The sequence below is a fragment of the Homalodisca vitripennis genome, chromosome 8, assembly GCF_021130785.1.
Source record: "Homalodisca vitripennis isolate AUS2020 chromosome 8, UT_GWSS_2.1, whole genome shotgun sequence".
Lineage (NCBI taxonomy): Eukaryota > Metazoa > Arthropoda > Insecta > Hemiptera > Cicadellidae > Homalodisca > Homalodisca vitripennis.
The window spans coordinates 29,790,079-29,814,359 of NC_060214.1; the positions used below are offsets into that span (position 1 = coordinate 29,790,079).

A 24,281-nucleotide genomic window follows, 5' to 3' on the forward strand; every position below is an offset into this window, starting at 1 on the left:
ATCTAAATAGCACAATTCAGTTAAATTGCATTTATTATAGTTCTGAATATTCTGACAGATCATTGATAATACATTTATCTCACAATCTTAATTAGTAAAACCTTCAAATATCAGATATAATGTGTGCAACCAAAAGTATAGCACAGAGCATTCTTTTATTGAATTTCTATGGTCAACTGAAATTCTCTAAGAAATTGCCTGGTTGGATGAAATATCAGTTAAGAACAGAGATATCTAAAGAGAATCTAAAACAATTCAAAATAAGATAATACTGTATTAAGTTTATGAGTATTATTAATTGCATGAATTTAATCAAACTCAAGTACAACGCTTTTTGGCAATGATCAGTGGTAGACCTGAGTTGATATCTAAATAATGTGGAAAAAGTTAGGGGTTGGAGACATTTTGTTTTAAGTCCTGTTTATAAAATTGTAAATAAAGAGATTTCTGTTACTGTTTCTAATAGTATAAATTTGTCAAATAGTTTAAGTTGTATGAATAATTTTAACATTGTTACAGTGATTGGGACAAATGAATTTGATTAAAAATATGTTTTGTAAAAACAGAACCTCTAAAACAATTATAGAGCGGATTTGTATATTTCTACATCATACCTGAATAATAAATTCGCTCAAGATCATGACCAATGTATGGACGTACAGACAAACACACTAGTTTAGATTGAAACTTTTGCAATTTCCACTTTTTTGACTCGGTGAAAACTATAAAAAAGAAAATACTTCCACTGAAAAGCAGAATTTGATTTTATGGGCCATCACAAAATTTTCTTCTGAACATATGTAGGAAAGAGGGTAGAGATAGAGATAGATAGATAGATAGATAGATAGATAGAGAGAGAGAGAGAGAGAGAGAGAGAGAGAGAGAGAAAATAAGGGAATTAATATTCGGCTGGGACGCTGTAGGAACCGGAAGAGAAGGTGAAGAGAAGCGGTGCGGCGTTGTGTTGCGTGTCAAAGACACTGACAAATGACAATAATTAAGAGGCGGGATGTTTGTTTAGCATGGATATTTATACAATAACGGCTCTTCCAGCTGTAGGTATCCAGGTTAGGGCTTGGTGTGATGGCTCCAGCTTCCTGGAATGTTGATTGTGCCGGCTGCCCACACACAGTTTTGTCTGTTATCTCGGCACCGGTTGGCCCAGTAACGTTTTAGTCGACTAAGAACCAAAAATCATTACTTGTTTTGCCAAAAAAAGAGTTTTGGATGTCAGATTATTGAAGTTTGGGAGTGATCAGATTGAGTGGTTTCTTAATATGATTTTGAATTGTAGTTTTAATGTGAGTGTGAATACTTTTCCTCCTTTTTTTTGAAAATTTTGAAGTAACTTTAAGAGGAATGGTTATAACATTACTTAGGGTTGTTTTTGTGAATTTAAAAAATTATTCCCATCTTCTTTCTAAGTCTTGCAGATGGTGAAGTGTTACTCAGAACTATCAAGGCTCAATTGGAAAACCAACGAAAAATTGGTGAAAAAAAACCAAATGTGAAAAATTTCCAACTATCTTAAAATGCTACTATTATACTTCCTTAACTTAGCTGTTCTTTTTCATGTATACACGAGTGACCACCACATTACATATACAGTGTGTTTGAAAAGTTTGGAAACGCCTATTTATTTTTCAAACCATTGCAGATATAATATATAAACTTTGTACAGTGATATGAGGCTATATTAACTACTTTTTTATGCAATAACCATCACACACATACATTGGGTGGGGACGGCCGGTAGAGGATGTAATAGAAATCTTAAATTTAAGCGTGGGTCGAGTCATAGTTCATTTTAAAGAGTCATAGTTCATTTTAAAGAGTTCATTCACTAGAATGCCACGAACTGCATCTCAAAAGGTTGATCGAATCAGAAATCGCGGCATGTAGGAAAGGTAGTAAATTATGTATTTTATTGTACATTTTAGATAATTTTTTGGGTTCCTCTTTTACATTAAAATCTTTCATTATTTATTCTAAGACCTTTTTTCTCGTGCTAACACTGTATTTAAGTAATTGTTGTAGTTTTAATTCCAACTGCAGTATGTGATTGAGTTGGTGAAGAAATATGATTTTTAATTTTCTTAAAATGCAGGTTTTAGATGTTTGTATGAGTTGGCATTACAAAAGAAATTCTGCTACAAATGTTATTAATATCTCTATCTCACAACTTAAACCTTTATCAATATGAAGAGCTCCAAAAATGTTTTATACCATACTCTTGTGTCTACATTGGTATCAATAAAAAAATCATCAGAAGTGTAATTTCAAAGCTGTTTTGTAGAAAAATATATTAAATGTTCTTTTAATTTGTGCAACGGAAGAAAACATCATTCTTTTGTTTTGTTACTAATCATTAGATTGACATTGTCAGTCAACATATAACCAAAATAAAGGACGTTTTCATTCAACAGTAATACAGAAGTGATTTTCCTAGTCAAAAACCTTCTTATTGTCAATGAGTTGGTATAAAAAACTTGCTATTCAATAATAAATTCTGCTGTAAAATATAGTTTGGAGGACTTTGTTCAGTTTTCTTATAGTTGTATAAATTTCTGATAAGACAATGATTTCTTATCTTGCCTATAGTATATAGTGTATAGAAATGTATAACTTTCTGTTATCAGGTACAATAACTATGTGTTATTAATTACAGTAAAACAGCAGTTTATATATATTTTTCTTGCTATTTATTTGACTTTTTGCTAAATAAAGTACTTGAACAGAAAGTATTGTTTTTCATGTGCTGTTTTAAAAATTTGTCTTGTAATCTCTTAATACCAACCATTTTTTTAAATATTTTATTTATAATATTTTACTTCATGTGTGTGTTTTGTTTGTTTATAAGAAACTGCACTAAGCAGATTTTGGTCAAATTCTCGTACTATTGTACAATGTCCTAAAATTATGTAGTAGTTTAACATCATAAAAAACATGGGTATTTTATTTTTTCATTTTCTTAGTAAGTTGTGTTTTTATGATTAAAAAAGAAATTGTTTTCTATAACCGTTCATCAAAATACCAAAAACTGCATCCCCCTAAAACTTTGGTGTTAGGTCAAATCATAAATATAACTTTTAACTATAAGATGCGTTATTTGATCGTTTTAAATTTAATAAATCTTAAACAGGATGGTAACAGTTCTAGCCGATTGTGTAAGTGTAGTAGGAGATCTGAAACCAACTCACTTGTGTTAATGTTTTAACTGTAGTTTTAATGGAGTGTTCTTCTGTTCAACAGGAGGTATCAAAAAAACATTACAGCTGTTTTATAACTCAATCGTTACTACCATTGAATTACGTTTCAGTACTAGTCATTACTAGTTGTGGATTATCACGATATAACGCTTCTAGTTTTTTCAGCAATAGATTTCTTAAATTCAGATTTCAATTTAAAATTGTGAATTTTGTGTTTTAATGCTCTGTGAACATCTTGGTGAATTATGAATTGTGGTTTGCCATGAAGTTTTATAATTATTGCTAAGTGTTTTCCACAGAAATAATTTTAAGTTCAGTTTATTAGAAACCTGATTGTTGACAAGCATTTTATATAAACACAAATGGAAAAAGAAAATAAGCATATGAAAGTAAATGTTTATTATTAATTATATTTTTATTATATTGTGATTTAGTGTTTATTGAAATTAAATCAGGCTATTGCCATTTATACAAGTTTAATTAATGTAAATACAAGTCATTTATTAGGTATTTGGTCTTCCGATCATATGTTAGTTTTGTTATTTAAACGCCTTATGTTAGACAATAGACAATAGACAATATACTTTATTTTACATATTCTTTGAGAACAGTAAGAGAGTCATAAAAAAGGTAATTATACAAAATCAAAATTTTATAAAACAATTTACAAATCAAAGCTTTGTAAATGATAGTCCAGTCACTGGTTGATGTTCAAAGCTCTCCAGTTTAAAAACTCGTCAATTGAGTAGAAAGGATGTTGGAGGAGCCATCTTTTCAGCATTTTCTTGGGGTTTTGTTCTGTCTTAATGTCGGTAGGTAGGGAGTTGAACAGCTTTGCACCCATATATGAAGGCTTCTCTTCAAATAATGCTGAATGGTGTTCTGGTAGTGTAAAATCTGCTGCTCGACGAGTGTTGTAAGAATGTAAATGAATGCCTCTGGTCAAGCCATTTTCATGAGCATACATTACTGTTTCTAAGATGTACAATGAAACCACAGTGAGGATTGACAGCTCAACAAAAGATGTTCTACAACTGTCTCTAGGCTGCAGGCCTGCCAGTATCCTGATACATTTTTTCTGTAGAGTCAAGGGTCTTTGTAAGTTGGCTACACTTGATTTTCCCCAAACAGTGAGACCATATCGGAGGTGTGCTTCAAAGAGTGCATAGTATGCAGTAATTGCAACTGTGACATCACTTATCGATTTTATTCGACGAACAACATAAAGTCCAGAGCTTAGTTTGCTACAGAGGTTGTCCACATGAGGTGTCCATTTCATTCCATTGTCCATTACGATCCCCAGATACTTGGCTTCTTCCACAGTGTCAATGTTTGGCAATGGTCCAAAATCGTTCTTTCCTCTTCCAAAGACCAGTTGTTGCGTCTTGGCTTCATTGACTACCAAGTTGTTACTATGGCAATACTGAACAGCCATGTTCGTTGCTGTGTATGAAGAGACTTCCAGCAATTCAGGATGTTTATTACCTAAAAGTAGAACCGTATCATCTGCATACATAATGGTTTTTGAAAATTCTTCCAAGTAACCCGGGAGATCGTTAGTAAAAAGAACAAATAAGACAGGCCCCAGAACTGAACCTTGGGGTACGCCACTTGGTATTAGTAAAGGGCTAGATCTTATTGAACGGGACGTTCCTCTGTCTGTGCACACCAAGTCAACCACCTGTTGCCTGTCTGTCAGATATAACTTTTAAACCATCTTGCTGCTGTTCCAAAAATCCCAAATGCTTCCAGCTTCTTAAGGAGTTGGTTGTGGTCAAGACAATCGAAAGCTTTGGTAAAGTCTAATAGTACTGCAGTTGTTGTGTTGCCAGCCTCAAGTTGATCCACAATAAACTCCACCAAACTAGTAATAGCAGTTGTTGTGGATCGGCCCTTTATAAAACCATGTTGATGATTTGTAAGCATGCCATGTTCTACAACATGGTTCATGAGGCGAGAGAGTACTGCTTTTTCAAACACCTTATATTACAGATATGCATAAGTACAAAATAATTTAATTGTAAAAGTAAGGTTATTTCTCCATGAGTACAGACACTGAGAAGACTTCATAAGTACTCATCAATGTACACTGGTCGAGGGGGGGAGGTAAAGTCTGTTTAATAAATATGTCAGGTAAAAGTGATTTTGATTAATATCACGATAAAAGCATAACAAATTCTATTTAATGGAAAAACACGCAAACACGGTATAACAAACAAATATTAACATGTTTATAAGATCTATTTTTACTTCTTATTTTACATTACGATGGTGATTTTTATTTACTACGATTTAGAAATACAACACGATAACACAGTAGAAACTGAATAAATTACAGATTCTGTTAAACAGATTAAAGGTACCTTGTAAGAAGGCACAACAGAATATTAATAAACTAAACGAGTTGTCAATGTTGACATTGACCGACTCGACGGCATGGTTACTTTAAATAGTGTGGTGCGGGGAGGGCGATAACGATGACCTTGACGCGTCAAAAATAGCTTTCAAAAACAAAGGAATAGGCGGAGGAGCGCCAACATTTCCTGCCTCTTATTGATGTACGGTACTTTATTTTTGTACTCATAAAAATATATATTGCCGCATTTACCAATTAAATTTTAGTCAATTAATCCTCAGCTAAGACCCTCGTGTCTTCCTCGGATACACGAAGGTCGCACGAGTGCACTGTGCGGTCGACTGATGCAGCAAACATCCATGCCAGAATTCGCGGCAATTTGGCCGCAATCGTGGGACAGCCAGAGGAAATGTCAGTCGAGACATATCACACGCTGGTTGAGTTATTGGAGAATTTTTATTACCACAGTTTGTGAATTTCTTGGGGCCAGGTGAATTTGTGAGAACGTCTGTTGTCTTAAAAAAAATATCAATTTTACAAGTATTGTGTAACATCGTCGCTGCCGATCTAAACCATAACATAAAAAATAACCTCAAATTGTAGGCTATCAGAATACTGGCCATCTTGTATGCAGCAGATCTTTATTGTTATAATTGAGATCTGAGAATTTTAGTTGATGTGGTATTATTATGATATTAATAGTTAAATAATTGTTCGACGTTTCTTCTGCGAGAATTTAATTATATTTTCGTGGTAGCTACTAAATTTGTTTGAGCAATTCTTGAAATGAAAGTTGTCACAAAATGACGGTGTCTAAACAGATGACGGTGTCTAAACAGCTCTGATATTGCGTATAAAATTAGTGCTATTTCGTTTTGGATACATTAAAATTAAGCATATGGACAGATTAAAGTCTGTTATCAGTAATTTTTGCAGAAGCAAAAGTGTGTTACGTAATGTAGAGGATGATGTACACAGGACATTTAACACTATTTAGACTTGTTGATTTAAAAACACGAAACCATTCACGAAACGCGACCGCATAATTAAGCAGCAGAGCGGAGTAGTAACGATGGCCAAGGTCACACACAAGATCAAGGTCACACACAAGTGAGCGAGTCCCCGGATGTGAAATGATGGCCGATGTTTTCTGGCGGGATAGTACAGTGACCTTGCAAGGCCGTTGGCAAGGCCACGTTCTGACTCACACCGGCCTCGGCCTCTTGCAGATAATTGGCTGATGCTGCTGCATCGTGGCCAGATCCCGGCTTCCCATCTCTTTGTGCTCTCCTCTGCAAGAAAATCCAATACAACTGAACGTCCGAAAATTGCTCCATGCAATTTAAACAAAAAATTAAAAATTGTTTTTATTTTCAACTCCTAAGATGGTGGTTGGTAAGATTTATGCCAGTAAAAATGTTTGGGATAAACGAATTTTCATTTTTAACATTCTATCTCCTTCCTTAAGTTTGTATACCTAGGTTTTACCTTGGGTGGTTAGTGAGTCTGTGTTGTTGAATGAGTGAAATTTTCATTATTACAACTTTTTCAACTTATTATTATTAATTGATCAACAACTTGATTACCTAATCAATACATAGTATAAATTAAAGTCGCTTTTTGTATTGGTCTGTTTATACATCAATATTTTCTAAACTACTCAACGGAGTTTGATTTGGTTTTCATTGTTGGCTTCGTTATGAACTAGGGTAGGTTCCTAGTTCATACATGAATTACATGAATATTTTAATCATAGAAAGTTGATCAAAGTTAGTATAATGTTAATACTGATATTTTTGAGAATTGAAAAAAATAATTATAAAGTTTATGAAATTTAATTTCACATATAAGTTTATAGGCACAAGGAGCAGTTGGCATTTTCAGCTGAAATTCACCAAAGAGGCAGAAACATTTACTTCTGGTAAAGATTTTGTATTTGTGGTGTTTTGTAACTCTTATGCCTAGACTTTTATAAAACCAATAACTAATCAAATTTGAATTTCATAATTGGAGCTACTATGATTCTAAATAGACTAATTATATAAAAAATGTGGTGTGTAACTTTGATATAACTAAATATCTGAGAAGTTTGATGGAAAAAACATTGTTGTAAATAATTGTTTTTGGCAATCTTTGTAATACACTAACCATATAAGTACTTAAATCTAAAACAACAGTCTTTAACAAGGAAGGGGTTGCACAAACTTTCTAGATGCAAGAAAAACTCATTCATACTTACTTTTTTATTGTTTGTTATTTTTCTTAAACGGGAAATCTCAAACAAATTCAGAAATTAGTTTGAACAGCTGTCACTTTGAATATACTACATCAACACATTACCAGGTATATAGAAAACATATTACAAGAACTGTGAAACATGATGTAAAACACTACAAGGGAGCTTATGTGTGAATAATACTCAGCTGTACATACTTTGTTAAGCATATAAATATAAATTGGTTTTTGTTTCAAGAGAAAATTTGTTTAATTAAAGAATGACCTGCAAAATGGAACTTAAATATATAACTGAGTGATTGCACTCATAAATTTAGAGTTTTGTCTTAGGGAATATTGTCGAATTTGGTGTAGGTGACAACAAAATGTTACTTTTCATAAAAACAATGTCAGCAAAAGAATAACAACATGTCAATGTCTTGAAGAAATATTTGGGAAGGAGTGATAAGATGATCTCACAGCTCATAAGCTGTTATATTGTTAATCACTAAAATATGAAGTTAAAAAGTTAACTAAGTTATTTAAGTTTTAAATTAATCTAGTATATAAATTTTTGCTTTAAGCTCCTTTAATTTTGTACAGGTAAAACAGTTTTGTTATTTTATATTAAAAGTGAAAGTTAATAAATTACCGCAATTGTACCATACTATTGTAAATTTACTGTATATGATATGAGGTTGAGCCCTAACTCCGCCTCTTTAATAAAGGCATTTTTTATTTAATTTTTTTCATTTCAATATTACACAATTCCAAATATTGCAGCAAACTGCAGTTATTTTTTGCGTGTTAACTAACAAACTAACCAACTGTGTCAGATAGTCGTAATCAACATGTAATGACTCTTGTAATAAAAGGTAAAACTTTTGGAAAAATCAACTTTGGTCAATAAATATGTTCTTTTCTGTACTAAGACTCATCATGAAACAAACAAACCAGATACTTCTTCCAAACATGTGTTTTACATAGGCTTCCTTGACACTGGATTCTGTCATAATGTCTATGGTGCCGATAGTACAGCGATTTGAGCCTCTGAATTAATTAGTAGCAAGTAATTTAAACTAAATTACTTAATCTAATTAATAAAATATTGTCAAATGAATCAAATTTAGATTCATGCCACCATAAAGATGCAGCAAAAAGTTAGGAGAAACCCTCTGTAGAATAATATTGAATCAACAGGAAATCAGGAAATGACTATGAATAATGAAGTTCACATTAAATTGTATTGAATAATATTTTTTCATGTTATTTAAATTCTTCATATAATTTTATTTTTAAAATCACTGTAGTTCCAAGATTCATAACCCACATTTATGGCAAGATAAATTATAAAGGTGTTTAACGTAATTGTGAAAGCTATGGGTATTGGCCACTAGTAAATTATTATTTGAATTTACATTTACTGATTATTAAATTTAATAGTTTACTAAATATTTTAAATAAATAAATAATACATATGAATGACATTTACTTCTGAGATTCTTCTGAGGTGGTTATTTCATAAGTTGATTAAAAATGCAGAGAGGAATTTTTTTAATCTGATTATATGTTTGTTGCGTAACACAAAAACACTGGTTTATTTTTAATGTGGAAAGTGAGCAGGAGAATGCGAATAGTGCAGTGGCGACAGCAGTGGTAATGTGCGGTCGATGGCCGTCCTCGCAGTAAAAACTTGCGGCTCCTGGTGAGATGTAATCACTGCAGTTCTTGTGGCCCCCTCACCCTCCCCCTCTACATTCTCTTGTCACTGTGAAATGTCGAAACACTTATCTGGCTAATTGTACTGATCGTGGCTCCGCTCCAGTCAGTCGGACCGGGCGATACTCGGAGCCGGCTTTGCTTTTGATGCTTGCGAGTGGCAGGTATCTCCATCTACAAGTCATGGATCTTGGATTGATGTCATGTCAGAATATGAACTATATCTGTGTTCACATTCCGTGTACAAACCGATTTGGACACTGTTTTTCTATAACTATGCACGTAAAAAGTTCCATGAAAAGGGGAGAATCATAAACAGAATGCTGACCAATTTCACACTGCCACCATTCCTACCACATGTACATTGCTGCAATGTTTTAATCATATTGTTAAAGGTTGAGTAGATGGCATAAACTGTAGAGAAGTCTATATGCCAACACTGAATCAAAATTCAGTCCTATTGGATGAATACAAAACAAGGAAATGATTATGCACGATAATAATCATCCAGTGTTACCAACATCCAAACCGTAATACAGTGTTGTCAACCAAGCCATAGTATCGTCAGTATTGCAATATTAATATACTTTTGCCAAAATTTCAACCATGTTGAAGAGTTCAAATGTGATCCCTGTACTTTATTCAGTACTAACCACCTTATCTATATTGACTTCCTACTTATTCTGTTTGTTAAGATTCTTGTATAGTCCAGTAACCATTGAGTTTGGATAGATAATAATTTAAAAAAATGATTGTTTTCTCATTTAAAAATTCAGTCTTTTTTATACCAACAGTCAATTAGTGACAAACTTCTTGGAGCTGATCCTGATTTTATGCAACGAATCTACTTTCTTTTTATTTATATATATATATATATATATATATATATATATATATATATATATTATATCACAGACAAATATTAGTTCTATAATATTTATAACAGGAACAATTATCCTGTAGTTTTTTTCTTGTATCCATTAGGGTACACGCCGAATAGAAACATGCCTGATCTTGGAGATGTGCAATAGAAGCACCAAAATAACACTCGTAGTAAGGCCTTCCAGTTGCAGACAGTTAGCAAGTGCCAAACTGCTGATCTTCCTTGCAGGAATCTACACTTGTTATCTCCTTGCAGATGTTTCATCTAATCCTGGAGAAGTGTAGTAGAATCACCAGGATATCTCATAGTCAGGTCTTGCTGTTGCAGACAGCTAGCTAGCACCAAACTACCGATCTGCTATTCAGGAATCTGCACTGATTATCTCCCTGCAGATTTTTGGTCTAATCCTTGAGGAGTGCAATAGAACCACCAAGATATCTCATAGTCAGGTGTTTCTGTTGCAGACAGCGAGCTAGCGCCAAACTACCGATCTGCTATGCAGGAATCTGCACTAGTTATCTCCCTGCAGATGTTTGGTCTAATCCTAGAAAGGACTGTGCAGCTGCTACGGGACCAACAAAACAATTCATACCCATACCCGCTGATTGTTGGTGATGATGTTCAGATACTGCTGCCTGCCATCAAGGTATCGATCTGTTCTTTAGATTGCTTTATTACATTATTAAATTAAAATGAAAGCATCACATCATTGGATGGTTATTAATAAGACAAACTACTTATCAATTACATTATTAAATTAAAATGAAAGCATCACATCATTGGATGGTTATTAATAAGACAAACTACTTATCAATGTTCTTGTTAAATGTAAAATTGTTTGATCTCCCTTTTCCTTTTAGTAGTGTGTAATGCAAAATTTATCTCAGGTTGATACTGATTAGATTTTACAAGTTCTTTCATGAAATTAATTGAGCATAAAACTGTAAATCAAGAATATAGAGAAGAAAAGTGTTTGGTTATGTTCTTGTAAAAACAAGGTTATCAACAAAATAAAACTTCAGAATAAAATTTGTTACATTATTCACAAGAATTTAATTGTACTACCATTATTTATAAGTTAATATTACATAATATTAACTTAAGTATTTTTCTTTGATAAGTTACCTATTAAATAATAGTGTAGTCAAGTTTTTTGTTTAAATAATATAAGTACAAATTATTCCAATACAATATAATGTAAGTTCTCAATTACAAATTCAATTAACTTAGAAGAATCATTTTCAATATGGGAGAATGTTAAAACTATTACTATGCCAACTTATGCTGCTCTAGCTTTAAAGGGGCATCACTACTTAGCTTTAAGAAGATGGGTTGAAGTATTATTTCTATCCCCAGAATTTGCACAAACTCTCTTGAGAATGTGAATTATTTTTCATACACAAGGTGTACTTAAGCCCTGTCTTTTGCAGGTATGGTGTGACTGGCTCTTGTGTCACAGTAGTGTCTGGAATCCTCCACCATCCTGTAATGACTATAGCGTCGGGTAAGTGTAGTAAACTCAAATCAACATTGATATAACTTATGTTATCTAAGAGGTGTTGTTGTCAACATTGATATAGCTTATGTTATCAAAGAGGTGTTTCTATCAACATTGATATAACTTATTAAAGAGTTGTTACTATCAATATTGATATTGTTAACATCATCTAACAGTCTCCATTGAATCATCTAAATATGATGCTTTTAAAATAAACTATAAGAGAATGGTCCAACATTTTGATCACTACAACCTTCCAATAGGCTTGGTGATATTGTTGATAAAGTACTGTATTTTTTTTAAATTTACGATCAGGTTGTCTCCCTTTTTGTTCAATGTAATTCATATTTAGTAATTTATAATAAAGAACATACTGATTTTCACATGCATGCAATTTGACAAAAATGTATGTATTAATATACAATACTGTATAATATTTATAATAAAACAAAAAAAATTGGTTGTACAGTTGTTAGAAATAAAGGCTGTAAGTTAAATATAAAATGTGGTCTACATATGTGCACGGGTGAGCAATAACAATCTCCAATAACAAAACAGCAATAACAATAATAATCTTCTGTACTTAACTAATATTGATTTCAGCTCTTAGTTCAGTCTGTACGTACCTGTCTAAAAGCATGTTTGTCTAGGTATGGTCAATAGGATACATTTGTTAACACAAACTTGATGATAAAATTGTATATCATTGTTAACAATAATTACTGTTTTTTGTTTGTAACAAAGTTTTGTTTTGTTAAAGTAACAAAAACTTAATCAATACTGATCTGCGAGCATTTATTCTCTCTGAAACAGAATTAAAGACTAGGATCGTTGACCCCTAATCGTGAACAGGACAATTTATAACCATATTGTTCGGTTGCGGTGAAGACAAGTTTGAGCCAAGGGCAACTAAAAATAGAGACCCGTTTCCAGGTTAGTGCCATCATTAAAACTGAAAACGGCCGCTCAGAGGTCTTTTGTCGGATCATCAAAGTGATCATATAACGTTTACGTCCCACAACGAGAGCTGTGTAATTACAGGTATCGGGTAGTCGGTAACTCACTCGGTCATTAGTGGTTTTTGTGTTGGTTTTACATATGAGTGGTGGCGTTTCAGGTGCTGCGTTTCCTTAAATGTTTGCTAACTTTATTTGCCGCTTTTGCGGATTTACTTTGTTTAATTTAACAAACCAAATTGTAATATTAGGATATTTTCCACTAGGAAGTGTTTTTGACAATATGATTGTAAGTATTCATTGTATTACAGACTTGCACAGCGAGAGTATCTAAGACATTCCTATCTTATAAAAATAACTACTCATGATATAAACATGTAGAGTGTTCATACAAAAATGTATGGAACTGAATATTTTATGTCTTTTTATATTATAGCAGTTAGCAATTATCATTATTGGCTGAGTGTTATTCCTTCAGGTTGGTTGAAAAAGTTTGTATGCTTATCAGAAGTTCAGTCATGTTTGGTAACTAACTTGTGCTCCAAGAGTAAAGGACTTTGCAGGGAAAAAAGATTTCACTCCTAAACGTAAATGATATGTATAGAAACTTATTCAATTTACTTATTGAAACATATTCAATTTACTTATTGAAACATATTCAATTTACTTATTGAAACATATTCAATTTACTTATTGAAACATATTCAATTTACTTATTGAAACATATTCAATTTACTTATTGAAACATATTCAATTTACTTATTGAAACATATTCAATTTACTTATTGAAACATATTCAATTTACTTATTGAAACATATTCAATTTACTTATTGAAACGTAAATGGGGATTCTTAAAATACTGTAAATTGAAGTAGCATTTTGCAGCAAAATTTCAAGTTTATATCGAATTATCCTGCAGGCATTTAAGTTTCGTTGATGCTCAGCCAAATCCCTTTGAGGTTTGTGCACCATCATTGACCTCAATGATGTCCATCAAAATGAAGCTTCAATCATGCAAAATTGCAAAATTGTTTATAGTTTAATTTGTTCTTAATATATCACGTGGATAGACAGGCAGATGAGATAGTTTGCTAGCCCTCTAATGCAACAAAAGGCTTCTCTAAAGCAACAAATTATGTTTAAAACATCTTGAAATACTTGTAAAGCAACAATGTAATTTCCAATTTTGCAATTTAGTCTAGTGATAAATGATATATCAGTATGTAAGTTCATAAATGTGATGTTCCTCTCGAAGTGTCAAGGAATAAAGTGACAAAATTGATAAACATTGTTATGTTAGTAACAGTTTTTTTGAATTAGTTTATTTTTTTAATGTTCCTTTACATTCTTTCAGTCTTTCTTTATGTATTTTTATTTTCAGTCACTTATTTTAGTTCAAGTAATTTTTTTTATTTAAGTATTAATAATGTCTACAATAAGAGAAAGAACAAAGAGAGTGTATAGATCCCAGAAGTGGGAAAGAAACGAGACATCTGTTAACCCTGTTTAGAATGGGGTTGGTTGATAAGAGGTAAAATAAATCAAAATCTATTTAGCTGAACAAAAGTTCCTTTTGTTATACATAAAGGTTGTAATAATTGATGCATTCCAAATTTACTGATGATAGTCTACTTATTATTGTGTACAATGGTTTAAACGAGTGTTTTTCAAGCAATACTAGGTTTTTGTTCGGTTTTGGAAAGTAAGATGCCAGTGAATAACAAGAGAAACTGATAAGACAGTGTGCAGATGGCAATGTGTTTGTTATTAAAAAAAAAAAGAAAAGTGAGGTTATTCCGTACTGTAGGGCTGCATGAGGAATGTAGTCCTCCGGCCATAATTGCTGCACTGTACACTGCACTTTGTATCAAATTGCGCTGGCCACATGACATTCTCATTTTGCTTGTGTTGACCAGTCACTTCTGCTTCTCTCGTCGACATTGTCGTAATTAGAGAAAAACTGTTTCTAACGTAAAATATTCCTTACAAGTTAGGAAAAACATCACAGTTCAATTGGTTTTAGCTACTGGAAAATTATTTGTGCCTGTTATTTCATTTCACAATTTTTTAAAGGGCAGTTGTTCTCCTTTTCAGCCTCATTCCTTACAGACTATTGATCCGTGCTGGGAACTCAACAGGCTGCAGAATGCACTTCGAGGTGGACTGTAGTAGAAAAGAGGCTAAGACCAAAATTTGACTTAAACCCGTCTTCTTTCTAGCCTGGTCGCCTGGAAGTTCTAATCTTTGTACCTCTAAAATGTCGAGATATATAATGTTTTTCATTTTCCACTTTCCTCAGCTCGTGGTTATATCACTCCTGATGTTCTTGGCTTACTTTTTCAAATTCTGTTCACCTTAATTTGGTATCTGATTATATAGTTTAGTCAGCTTGTTTTCATTGGATGAGCGTTAGCGAAGCCTGCCATTCAAAGGACTGTAAAGGTTTTGTTTCTGTCTGTCTGTCTGTCTGTCTGTTCACAATATCTTGACAATAAACTGACCTATGGATTTGAAAAATCATGTAACCTCAAAGGATTCTCTTTGTAAAAGTAGAATTTTTCTAATTTGTGTAATTTTTTAAACTAATTAAATACTTTTTTGTTGACTTTGTATACATTAAAAAATTTTTTATTACATATATGAGAAGTAAATTGCAAAATAGTGTTTCTAAAGTCAATGCTAGATTAGAATGTAACTGAGGAGTTTTTAATTAAATTTACAACAAACGCATGACAGACTTATTCTTTTACTGAGAAATTATTGTGATTTTTGTTCTATTATGAATTATTTATCTGTCCTTGTGGTCCTTTACATTTTTGTATACAGCCCATTTCTGAGCCTTTTGTAAGAGACTTAAAATACCAAAAAGTAAAATGTCAAATGTATCAGTGTTTACATAGTAAAATAAAGAAAGTATATATTATTGTACCAAACAATGGGTTTGATTCATGAAATATGTCTGTGTTGTTTATTGACAAATTTATGAAGAAAACGGCTTTTATAAAAGGAGGAAGAGGAGATAACAACTTGAAAATAAATAAATTTTGTTAAAATAAAATAAGTAATCATTAATTTTAAATTTGAACTTAACTTCAAAAACAAAATTTGTTTCAGTAATTAATAATAAATAAAAGTAAGAAACAAAATTAAAGTGCAAAATGCTGGAAAATGGGTTAGTGCTGTTCCTATTATTCAAGTTTATTGTTGTTATCAGACATTTAAATGCAAAGGATAATTGATAGTTATTTTTCTGATAAAAGTTTTTAACTTATAAAAAGAAATGATTAAAAACTTGTTTAAAGATTTGTAGATGCAAAGTGTGTTGGTTAGTATTATTATAAGAAGTCTCTTTCTAATAATATATTTAGATACACTATAATATGATCCATCAATCCATGAACTAAAAGTAATTTCATATCACCAAGTATAATAATAAAAAGTAATTTCAAAAAATTAAAGATTTCTTGAAATCGTGGACCAAGAAATTAAAGATTATATTTATTTGCTGGTGAAGGAAACTGGCAGAATGTGTATCAAAATGTTGAAATGATTCTCTGTGGATGTTGGTGCCATGCCATCATTGATTAAGAATAAACATATTCCTAATTAGCTTACATTTTGATTTTAAATGGTTAATCAGTATTTTATATGTTGCCATAAGCTATAAGTAATAGAGAGCGATCTAATGTTCAGTCGGCAATCCAACACTCGCCACAGTGAACATTTAAGATAAATTCAGTGTAATGAAATAGGCATAGTGAATCACCATGAAAATCTCTTTATGGTTGTTATAGGGTAAACCATACAGTCATTGGCACTAGTACAGTCATTGGCACTTGTAATTATTTTGTTCATTACAAGATTTAGGTTGGCAGCATTGAATGCCAACATAGTTCATTAGATACTCTTAAACAGTTCTCCCCAATTGGTATTGTGATGTTTGCAGATAGACTGCACGTGGTGTCTGGAAAAATTATTTTTAGTATAGGTAAGCTTTTTCTGTTGATCTTCTTGTGAATTCCTTTAGAGTTGCTTCTCTGTACTATGTTATTTTCCCTTTGATAAGATAAATCTTTGCAACTAAGACAATGATAGCTGTAATGTAGAAGGAAGTTGAAAACCATTTTTGATAGGTTTTAAGTTAAATAAACCTCCAAAATCAAACCTGCAAAGGGGGGGTGCCCAATGACTGTATGTTTAAAAATTATGAAATATAGTCATCGGCAGGGAGTGCCAATGACTATGTATTTAAGAGATTGTTTATTTTAAGCCAAAATAAACATCTTTCGAAGTATAAAAACAATGGGCTTTTTATGAATATTGTTATTGTTTAACAACTCAATTTGAAACAGTTCATTGGCACACATATATATTTCTCGTTGGCATGCCAATCACTGTAACCTTAGCAGTGATTGGCACTATGTCAATGTATAGATATTGGCATGCCAATAAATAACTTTTTTCTTTTCAGATCACCAACGGAGTTCAAATTATGCCTAAATTCTCTTACAAAGCCGATTCTCTTGAGGCAGCTTTACAAGATGTTAGAAATGGAATGACCAAAAAGGGCTGCAGCAAAAAAAGCATGGTGTTCCTCGGTCAAACTATTCAGTTTCGGCTTAGTGACAAGTTTTCAAAACACACAACTTGGTCCTCCACCTGTACTGACGATGGAAGAAGAGGATACACTTGAAAAATGGATCAATGACTGCTGTCGGAAAGGTTTCCCACGACGGAAAGAAGATTTGCAAACTGAGCGTTTCAAGAATTCTTAATACAAAAATGAAAGACCTAATCCTTTTAAAAAAACAATCTTTCCAGGCCTCGGTTGGTATCAAGCATTTTTAAAAAGGCACCCTAACCTATCCTTAAGGACTCCCGAAGGAGTAACTTCTGCAAGCTCATGCGGTCAGCGAAAACGATATTAAAAATTGGTTTAAAACTATAGAAGACATTTTGAAAGAAGAAAATGCGGGGTGGACGTTTTTTGAAAGACCCGACTCGTGTTTTTAATGGCGATGAGACAAATTTCCTACTGTGTCCAAAGGGTTCTAAAAGTTTTAGCTCCCACAGGATCAAAAAATGTTTATGAAATTGACAAGGGAAATTCAAAAGCCGCCATTACTGTGATGTTTTCTTTTTCTGCTTGTGGGCGAATTGTTCCACCGATGTTAATCTATCCGTACCATAGATTACCATCAACATTGTAAATTCTGTACCAGACTCTTGGGGTATTGGGTCATTCGAACACTGGATGGATGAAATCCGAAGTCTTTTATGAGTACATCGGTTAATGTTTTTAATGCACACCTTGAAAAAAACAATATCACACGGCCAGTTATCCTTTTTGTAGATGGGCATAAGAGCCATCTTTCCTATCAGCTAAGCCAACTGTGTTCTGAGTTGCAAATAATACTGATAGCCCTATACCCAAACGCTACCAGAATAATGCAGCCAGCAGATGTTTGCTGCATTTAGACCAATCAAGTCAGGCTGGAAAAAGGCAGTGTTTAATTGGCGTAGTAACCACCCGACAGACGCTTTAACTAAGGAGAATGTTGCACCAATCCTGAAACATGTAGTGGACGAGGTCAAGCCTCAAACACTTACTAACGGATTTAGAGCCTGTGGCTTGTTTCCTTGGAACTGCAACTCAATTGACTATACAAAGTGTCTTGGTAAAACCCAAATGAAAATTGTACCATTAAGCGGTAAAGATGTAGTTACCTTGGATCAATTCGAAGGGATTGTAGGAGACGAAATGATAGAAAAATTCCGCAATATAGAGAAGAAAGTTGTGTCGGAAAATAATGAACCTCCACTGTTTTTCACACTATATCGAGTGTGGGAGGAGTTTTCCAGAAATAAGCAACCTCAAAAATTTGGTTCGCCACATGCTGTCATGGAAACTAAATTCCACACTCTCCAAAAACTGTCACTGATGTTTGTGTGCCAGATAGGCCTATTGTCAAAGATGCCACACAACTGATGTTACAAAAAAACAACAAAACTATGCTCCTGAAATTAATTTACCTGCACCAGATGTCAGTGCCAATGCATTAAAAAATGACACCACATATCTTCAACAATCAAAATGTGAAACAATGTACAACAATGTAAATGTAAAAACTTGACCATAACTATACAACACCCGAGAAGAAAAAGTTAAGTGAAGGTTCACGTGTTGCGCTACATGCTTCACAAGGCATTGCCCAAGCATCTGGAAGCAGTGGTCCAGCTTTGGCTGATGTTCTCGTGTGGCCCGAAACTCCAACCAGAAAAGGCAAAAGAAAAACAGAAAGAGTACCTTACGTTGTTTCTTCGAAGAAATGGAAAATAATTTATGAAGAAAAGGAAGAAAAAAAGGCAAAAGAAGAAAGAGCCAAGGCAGAAAGGAAAAAAAGGACTACGAGAAGAAAAGAAGTTAAGTAAAGCCCAGAAAGGAAACTCTACTAAACAACCATAGTAAGATTTCTGTTAAGAAGAAAAAATTATGAAGATCAATTATGTGGGAAAGTCAAAGTTGAAAAGTCAATTGATGTTGATAACGGGACCGTCTGTATCACATAAGCCTAAGTCTGTGGGGAAAAAGTTGTTTCCTGTAACAAAAAAATGGATTGTGCTACAGTTGTGGGACTAACTTCAAAGACGAAGAAGTCTCCCAACCTGTTGAATGTGACATGTGTGATAGACTGTATCATATAATAAAATTGTATACAAAACAGAGAGGACCTTGATCAACATGATCCTGTGTTTGTATGCAACATCTGTTTGGACTTTGGAAATGAAATTGCCAACGAATTAAACATTTAATGGTTTTATTAAAGATGTTGTAGAAGGGCAAACTATTATTGTCTAGTTTTTATTTGAATTTTAACGTCACAATATAGGCTATAGAAGTAATATTTTTTTTAAACTTTCTACTTATGCAATCATAATTATTGTATTCAATAGTTGTATATACACATTATACATTTTAGAGTAAGTTGTGTGCATGATTTCATTGCCTCACTCTTATTTTTAGCAAAATATGAAAGTGTGCCAATGACTGTCAAACAGAATGCCAATAACTGTGAATTAGGTGCCAATCACTATAATTATGTAACATAATAACAAAATAAATATTTCCACTTCCACATAACATAAATATTTACTTTTTAAATTTATTGTGAATGTAAAAAGAAAAGTATAAAGCCAAAAACCAATCAATATTAACAAAATATATGTTTTCATGTGTCTGAGAACAAAATATTGAACAGACGTAAGGAATAGCATCTTAAAGTGCCAATGACTGTATAGTTTACCCTACTTTGGTTTGAACTAACATATTTTAATGACAGCAGTGTCTTCAGGCAAGAGAGTCATTACCTAGGAAATGAAGTATTTTTATATTTTTAAGTCTTAAAACAAAACGAACCATAAAAATGAGTACTGATATCAAATTCTTATTTTTAATTTGTGCTTGGTTTAATAAGATGTGTGTGGTTAAGTCAAGATTTTGTGTGTTGTAGCCCTGCTGGTGATGTATGGGGACGGTTGGCATCACTGGTAAACCTGCTGGAACGGCTCGACTGCCCGCAACATCTGCTATCAGAAAAGTGCCTTGAAGGTAAGGAGTCAATCGTATGATGAAAGTTGGGTTATTTATAAAGAGAGACAATAGTGGTAGAAAGCAAATGGCTGTTCAGCGTGTCTTGTTTAGAGCAATAGTTTAAATTGAAGATGAAATTATCTGCAGGAAGGAAGAATAAGAACAGTTATAATTGCAAGACAAATAATGTGACCTATTTATTGAAAACCTCATTAAAGTGTCATTAGTCATTATACTCAGTTATGTATTTTTAAATAATAATGCTGTACTATAATTAATAAATAGTTTTCTCTAGCCAATGAGAACACAAGCAAGTTTTAAAGAATTGATATACAAGTAATATATTTTAGAGAGACATTGTCAACAACAACATCCATTTATTTTATTTTTGTAGAGGAAGTAGTAGTATTGTAGTTTTAGCTCTCGTCGTAAATATTGTTTGTTCATTTTTTTTGTTGCATTAAGTATATTATTGCTGATTAATTTTTTTTTAATGATTGTTTATGAGATTGCTATCATGCTGTTATACTATGGCTTGATTACTATGGCTGAAAAAGATATTTTACATTTGTTTATCATGGCAGACTTTGAATAGTTTCTTTTCATTTATACTAGGTTTCAAAAAGATATTTTACATTTGTTTATCATGGCAGACTTTGAATAGTTCTTCCTATTCAGCTGCATGATTACTATGGCTGAAAAAGATTTTTTAACGTTCTTGCAATTTCACACAATTTTGCCATGCATTAGGATGGCTTTATGCAAGTGTATATTTGGCTGGTTAAAAGCGTGTTGGAAAGTAACAGCACGCCAAACTGGTTACGCATAAAATATAAACTTTGCCACTGGATGCACAACTAGGATTTGTATAGCAACACGGAATGTGTTCAGAAAAACTGCTAAATATCGTGTATGTCAATTAAAACAATGAATTTCAAAAGTACATGACAATTGCATATGGGACAAAGGCTGTGCTCATTCGTTTCGTAAGTATTTCATAAACTCATGATAGGGTTAATAAGTGAGGTAATTAATTTCTTTGTGGCAATTTGTTTATAAAAAAGTAAAACTTTTGTTGTATTTTTGATTATTTATTACTTTATGTATAATTCAAAAAACTTTCAATTACTCAATGAATTGGCTTTTGGGCAAGCTGTATAAAAATGTGAACACATTCAAACTCTAAAGTAGTTGTATTATATGACATTATGAACTTAATTTTAAGTATGAGTAGATCAAATAATAGTACATTCAAATGTTTTCTGTAACTAAACTTGTTATAGTACGGTTTCTAAGGAGGGGGGGGAGTTATTTGGAGTAGGATTAAAATGTATTTAATTTAAGTTTTGTAGATATATAATTGTGTGAGTGTATGCAAGAAAGAAAAAGGTAAAGTAAAAATGGTAATATAATTATGGGTCTAAAATTGGTAAATTTGTGTAGAAGCGACAGCAGCTCACTCAGTAACTCTGTGCTGTGGGAGCTGTGCCCCGCCCCCGCCCCACAGTCCGCCGCAGTGTGCCAGACTAATGACAGGCTACACCGCTCACTGGGCCCCGCCCCACCTTGTATATTAGCTAACTAGGCGCATTGCCAGGCTGGCATCAAATTACAGTCTCATTTCTTCATTTATTATCAACCCATTTGAGTTGAAGACATGTAATAACTTTTACTAGCCTACCTCCTGAATGGTTAGCGTGATGGACGACTTTGCTGTAAAATAAGCGGTTTTTATGTTTGTGAAATCTATTACAGCTGTATTACAGCTGATGTATTTTAATTTGCTCATCGTCGCAAGAGCCTGATGTAGTTAATTACCTAATAGATAGCTTTTTTACATGCTCTTCTTCTATGTTACAGAACTCAAATACCTGTAAATGCTTTTCTATTTCTTGTCAGCCTGAATTCACTTTTCATACCTTGTTACTCTATTTTACTGTAAATTATCAACCACAAGGGAAGTTTCATGCCAGTATGACTTTTTTCATAGTTTTTCGTATCTGAACCTCGTAAAATAACTTTCCCTAATCGGTTTTGCTAGTCCACCGTGGCTTTGACGAATGGTGTCTGTTCTGTATGTTACTCTATCATGTAAAAACTGCCGGACCGACTGTACTAAAATTTTACATGGTAATTCTATAGATTAAGTCAAAGGCCTGTTCCTATTTCGAAAATCTCATTCTCTCCAGGTTTCAATCCACTGGTCTTAAAAACCCCTTTAACACATCATTATCCATTATATTTACGGATTTCACTTAATAAGCAGATAATAAATGTGTTTTTAATCACAGTCAAAGAATAATAAGTTCAAGATAATAATAATAATTAAGGTCAAGAATAATAAGTGTAATAATTTATACACATTTAAACTGATGATAGTGAAAGTTTGTGTTATTCATTTTGTCAGTTACGTTTTACAAATGTCATGTTTCGTGCAGAAGTTTTTGTTTGCTGGGTTTGTTTTTATTGGGATTTTAACAAGCTACAGTAAAATGTCGTAATTTATTACATCATAAGTGTGTTAAGTGAAAATTTAAGGACTTTGACCTCAGTCTCTCGCACTGGTCTATAATACTTCAGTAGTTATTGAAATCGTTGGGGGTATTCAATGAAATATCAGAGAGATATTTGAGAAATTTCTGAGGTACTTATAAAAAACAGTTTAACTCTCCTTACTGTAAGGCCCCATGTTTAAACATAAATCTAAAGTGAATCAAGAGATTGATATATCTTTCAGTGACTATCACTTGTCTCAGGATTGATTGGAATACTATTTAAAGTGAGTATGGTCATGGTCTCCGTGTTTTTCAAAATGAAATTGTGTGCAAAGCCACGGGTAATTGCAAGTTTGTTATATTTATTAGAGAGATATTCCTTTTTAAAAAGTAAATGGTTTTACAACCAGTTAGGCCAACGAGTGGCAGTATTACTGCTCTGTGATAGGATCCAGCTGTGTAAAGCTCGCTGCCGTTAGACCACTTGAGACGTGTAACTGCTGGGGTAGACACGTAGGGACGACGGCTACACAACGCTTTATTGGCTATTGTCTCAGTAACGGATTCCCTGCTATACTGGGAACGTTGTTAGTTTATACTTAGTAATTTGTGTGGTTATATGTCTGCGGAAATATTGTGGCATCTTCGCCAGTAACGGCCTGTTAACGGTCCCATTGGGGTTAGAAACCCTCGCATGTGCAGTTCATTTTTTAAAAGTCGGATACGTACGTCTTGTTATACAGCACGTAATCAAACCACTAAAGCAGAAAATGTTTTTGAAAATGTTGGTACATGTTTTATGAGACTTTGTACACGATTATGAATCTCTAGAGAACTTGTCCAAACAAAAAATTAAATAGAAAAGTCATTGATTGACTAGGACAAAGTTAGTAGATTCATGATCTGAGAGCCTCACTGTAGGTCTGTAGTACTTAACAAGTTCTGATTATTATTGATTGTCACAACTCTGACAACGATTAAGGGATATTAGATCAAAGTCTCCCTCAATTTATGCTTGATTATTTTATCCTTGTCAATAGCATTCATTGAGTCTTTAATTGTTGACAAGTTATCCTCTGTACAGAAAATACTTAGTTTGTAGAAATACTTTAAAAAAGTTTTTTTAGTTTATTGATGTCCCCGAGTGTTGACCAGTCTCTTGTATGTCAAATTCAATATCCATGCCAAAGTAATGTAGTACTGATAGGAATAATTGTAATTCTCAAGAAAATAGTTATAAATGAAAGTTTAACAATATCAATCACATTCGACTAAACACTGCTTGTCAAGGAGCCCAAATCACTGGGAAAATTCAATAGTGCCCACTTAATAATTCATTTCACTTCTGAGGCATAAAGT

The 24,281-nt window shown here is 32.9% G+C and overlaps 1 protein-coding gene across 3 annotated transcripts in view; it reads left to right on the top strand.

Annotated features, from left to right (window-relative positions):
• LOC124367467 (telomerase-binding protein EST1A) overlaps positions 1-24,281 on the top strand; it is a 113,750-nt gene that overhangs the window by 75,581 nt on the left and 13,888 nt on the right. For all 3 annotated transcript variants that reach the window (XM_046824297.1, XM_046824299.1, XM_046824300.1), the window contains 3 exons: positions 10,846-11,027; positions 11,812-11,885; positions 20,348-20,445. In XM_046824297.1, the coding sequence (XP_046680253.1) occupies positions 10,846-11,027; positions 11,812-11,885; positions 20,348-20,445 (354 nt within the window). The remainder of the gene's footprint in view (positions 1-10,845; positions 11,028-11,811; positions 11,886-20,347; positions 20,446-24,281) is intronic.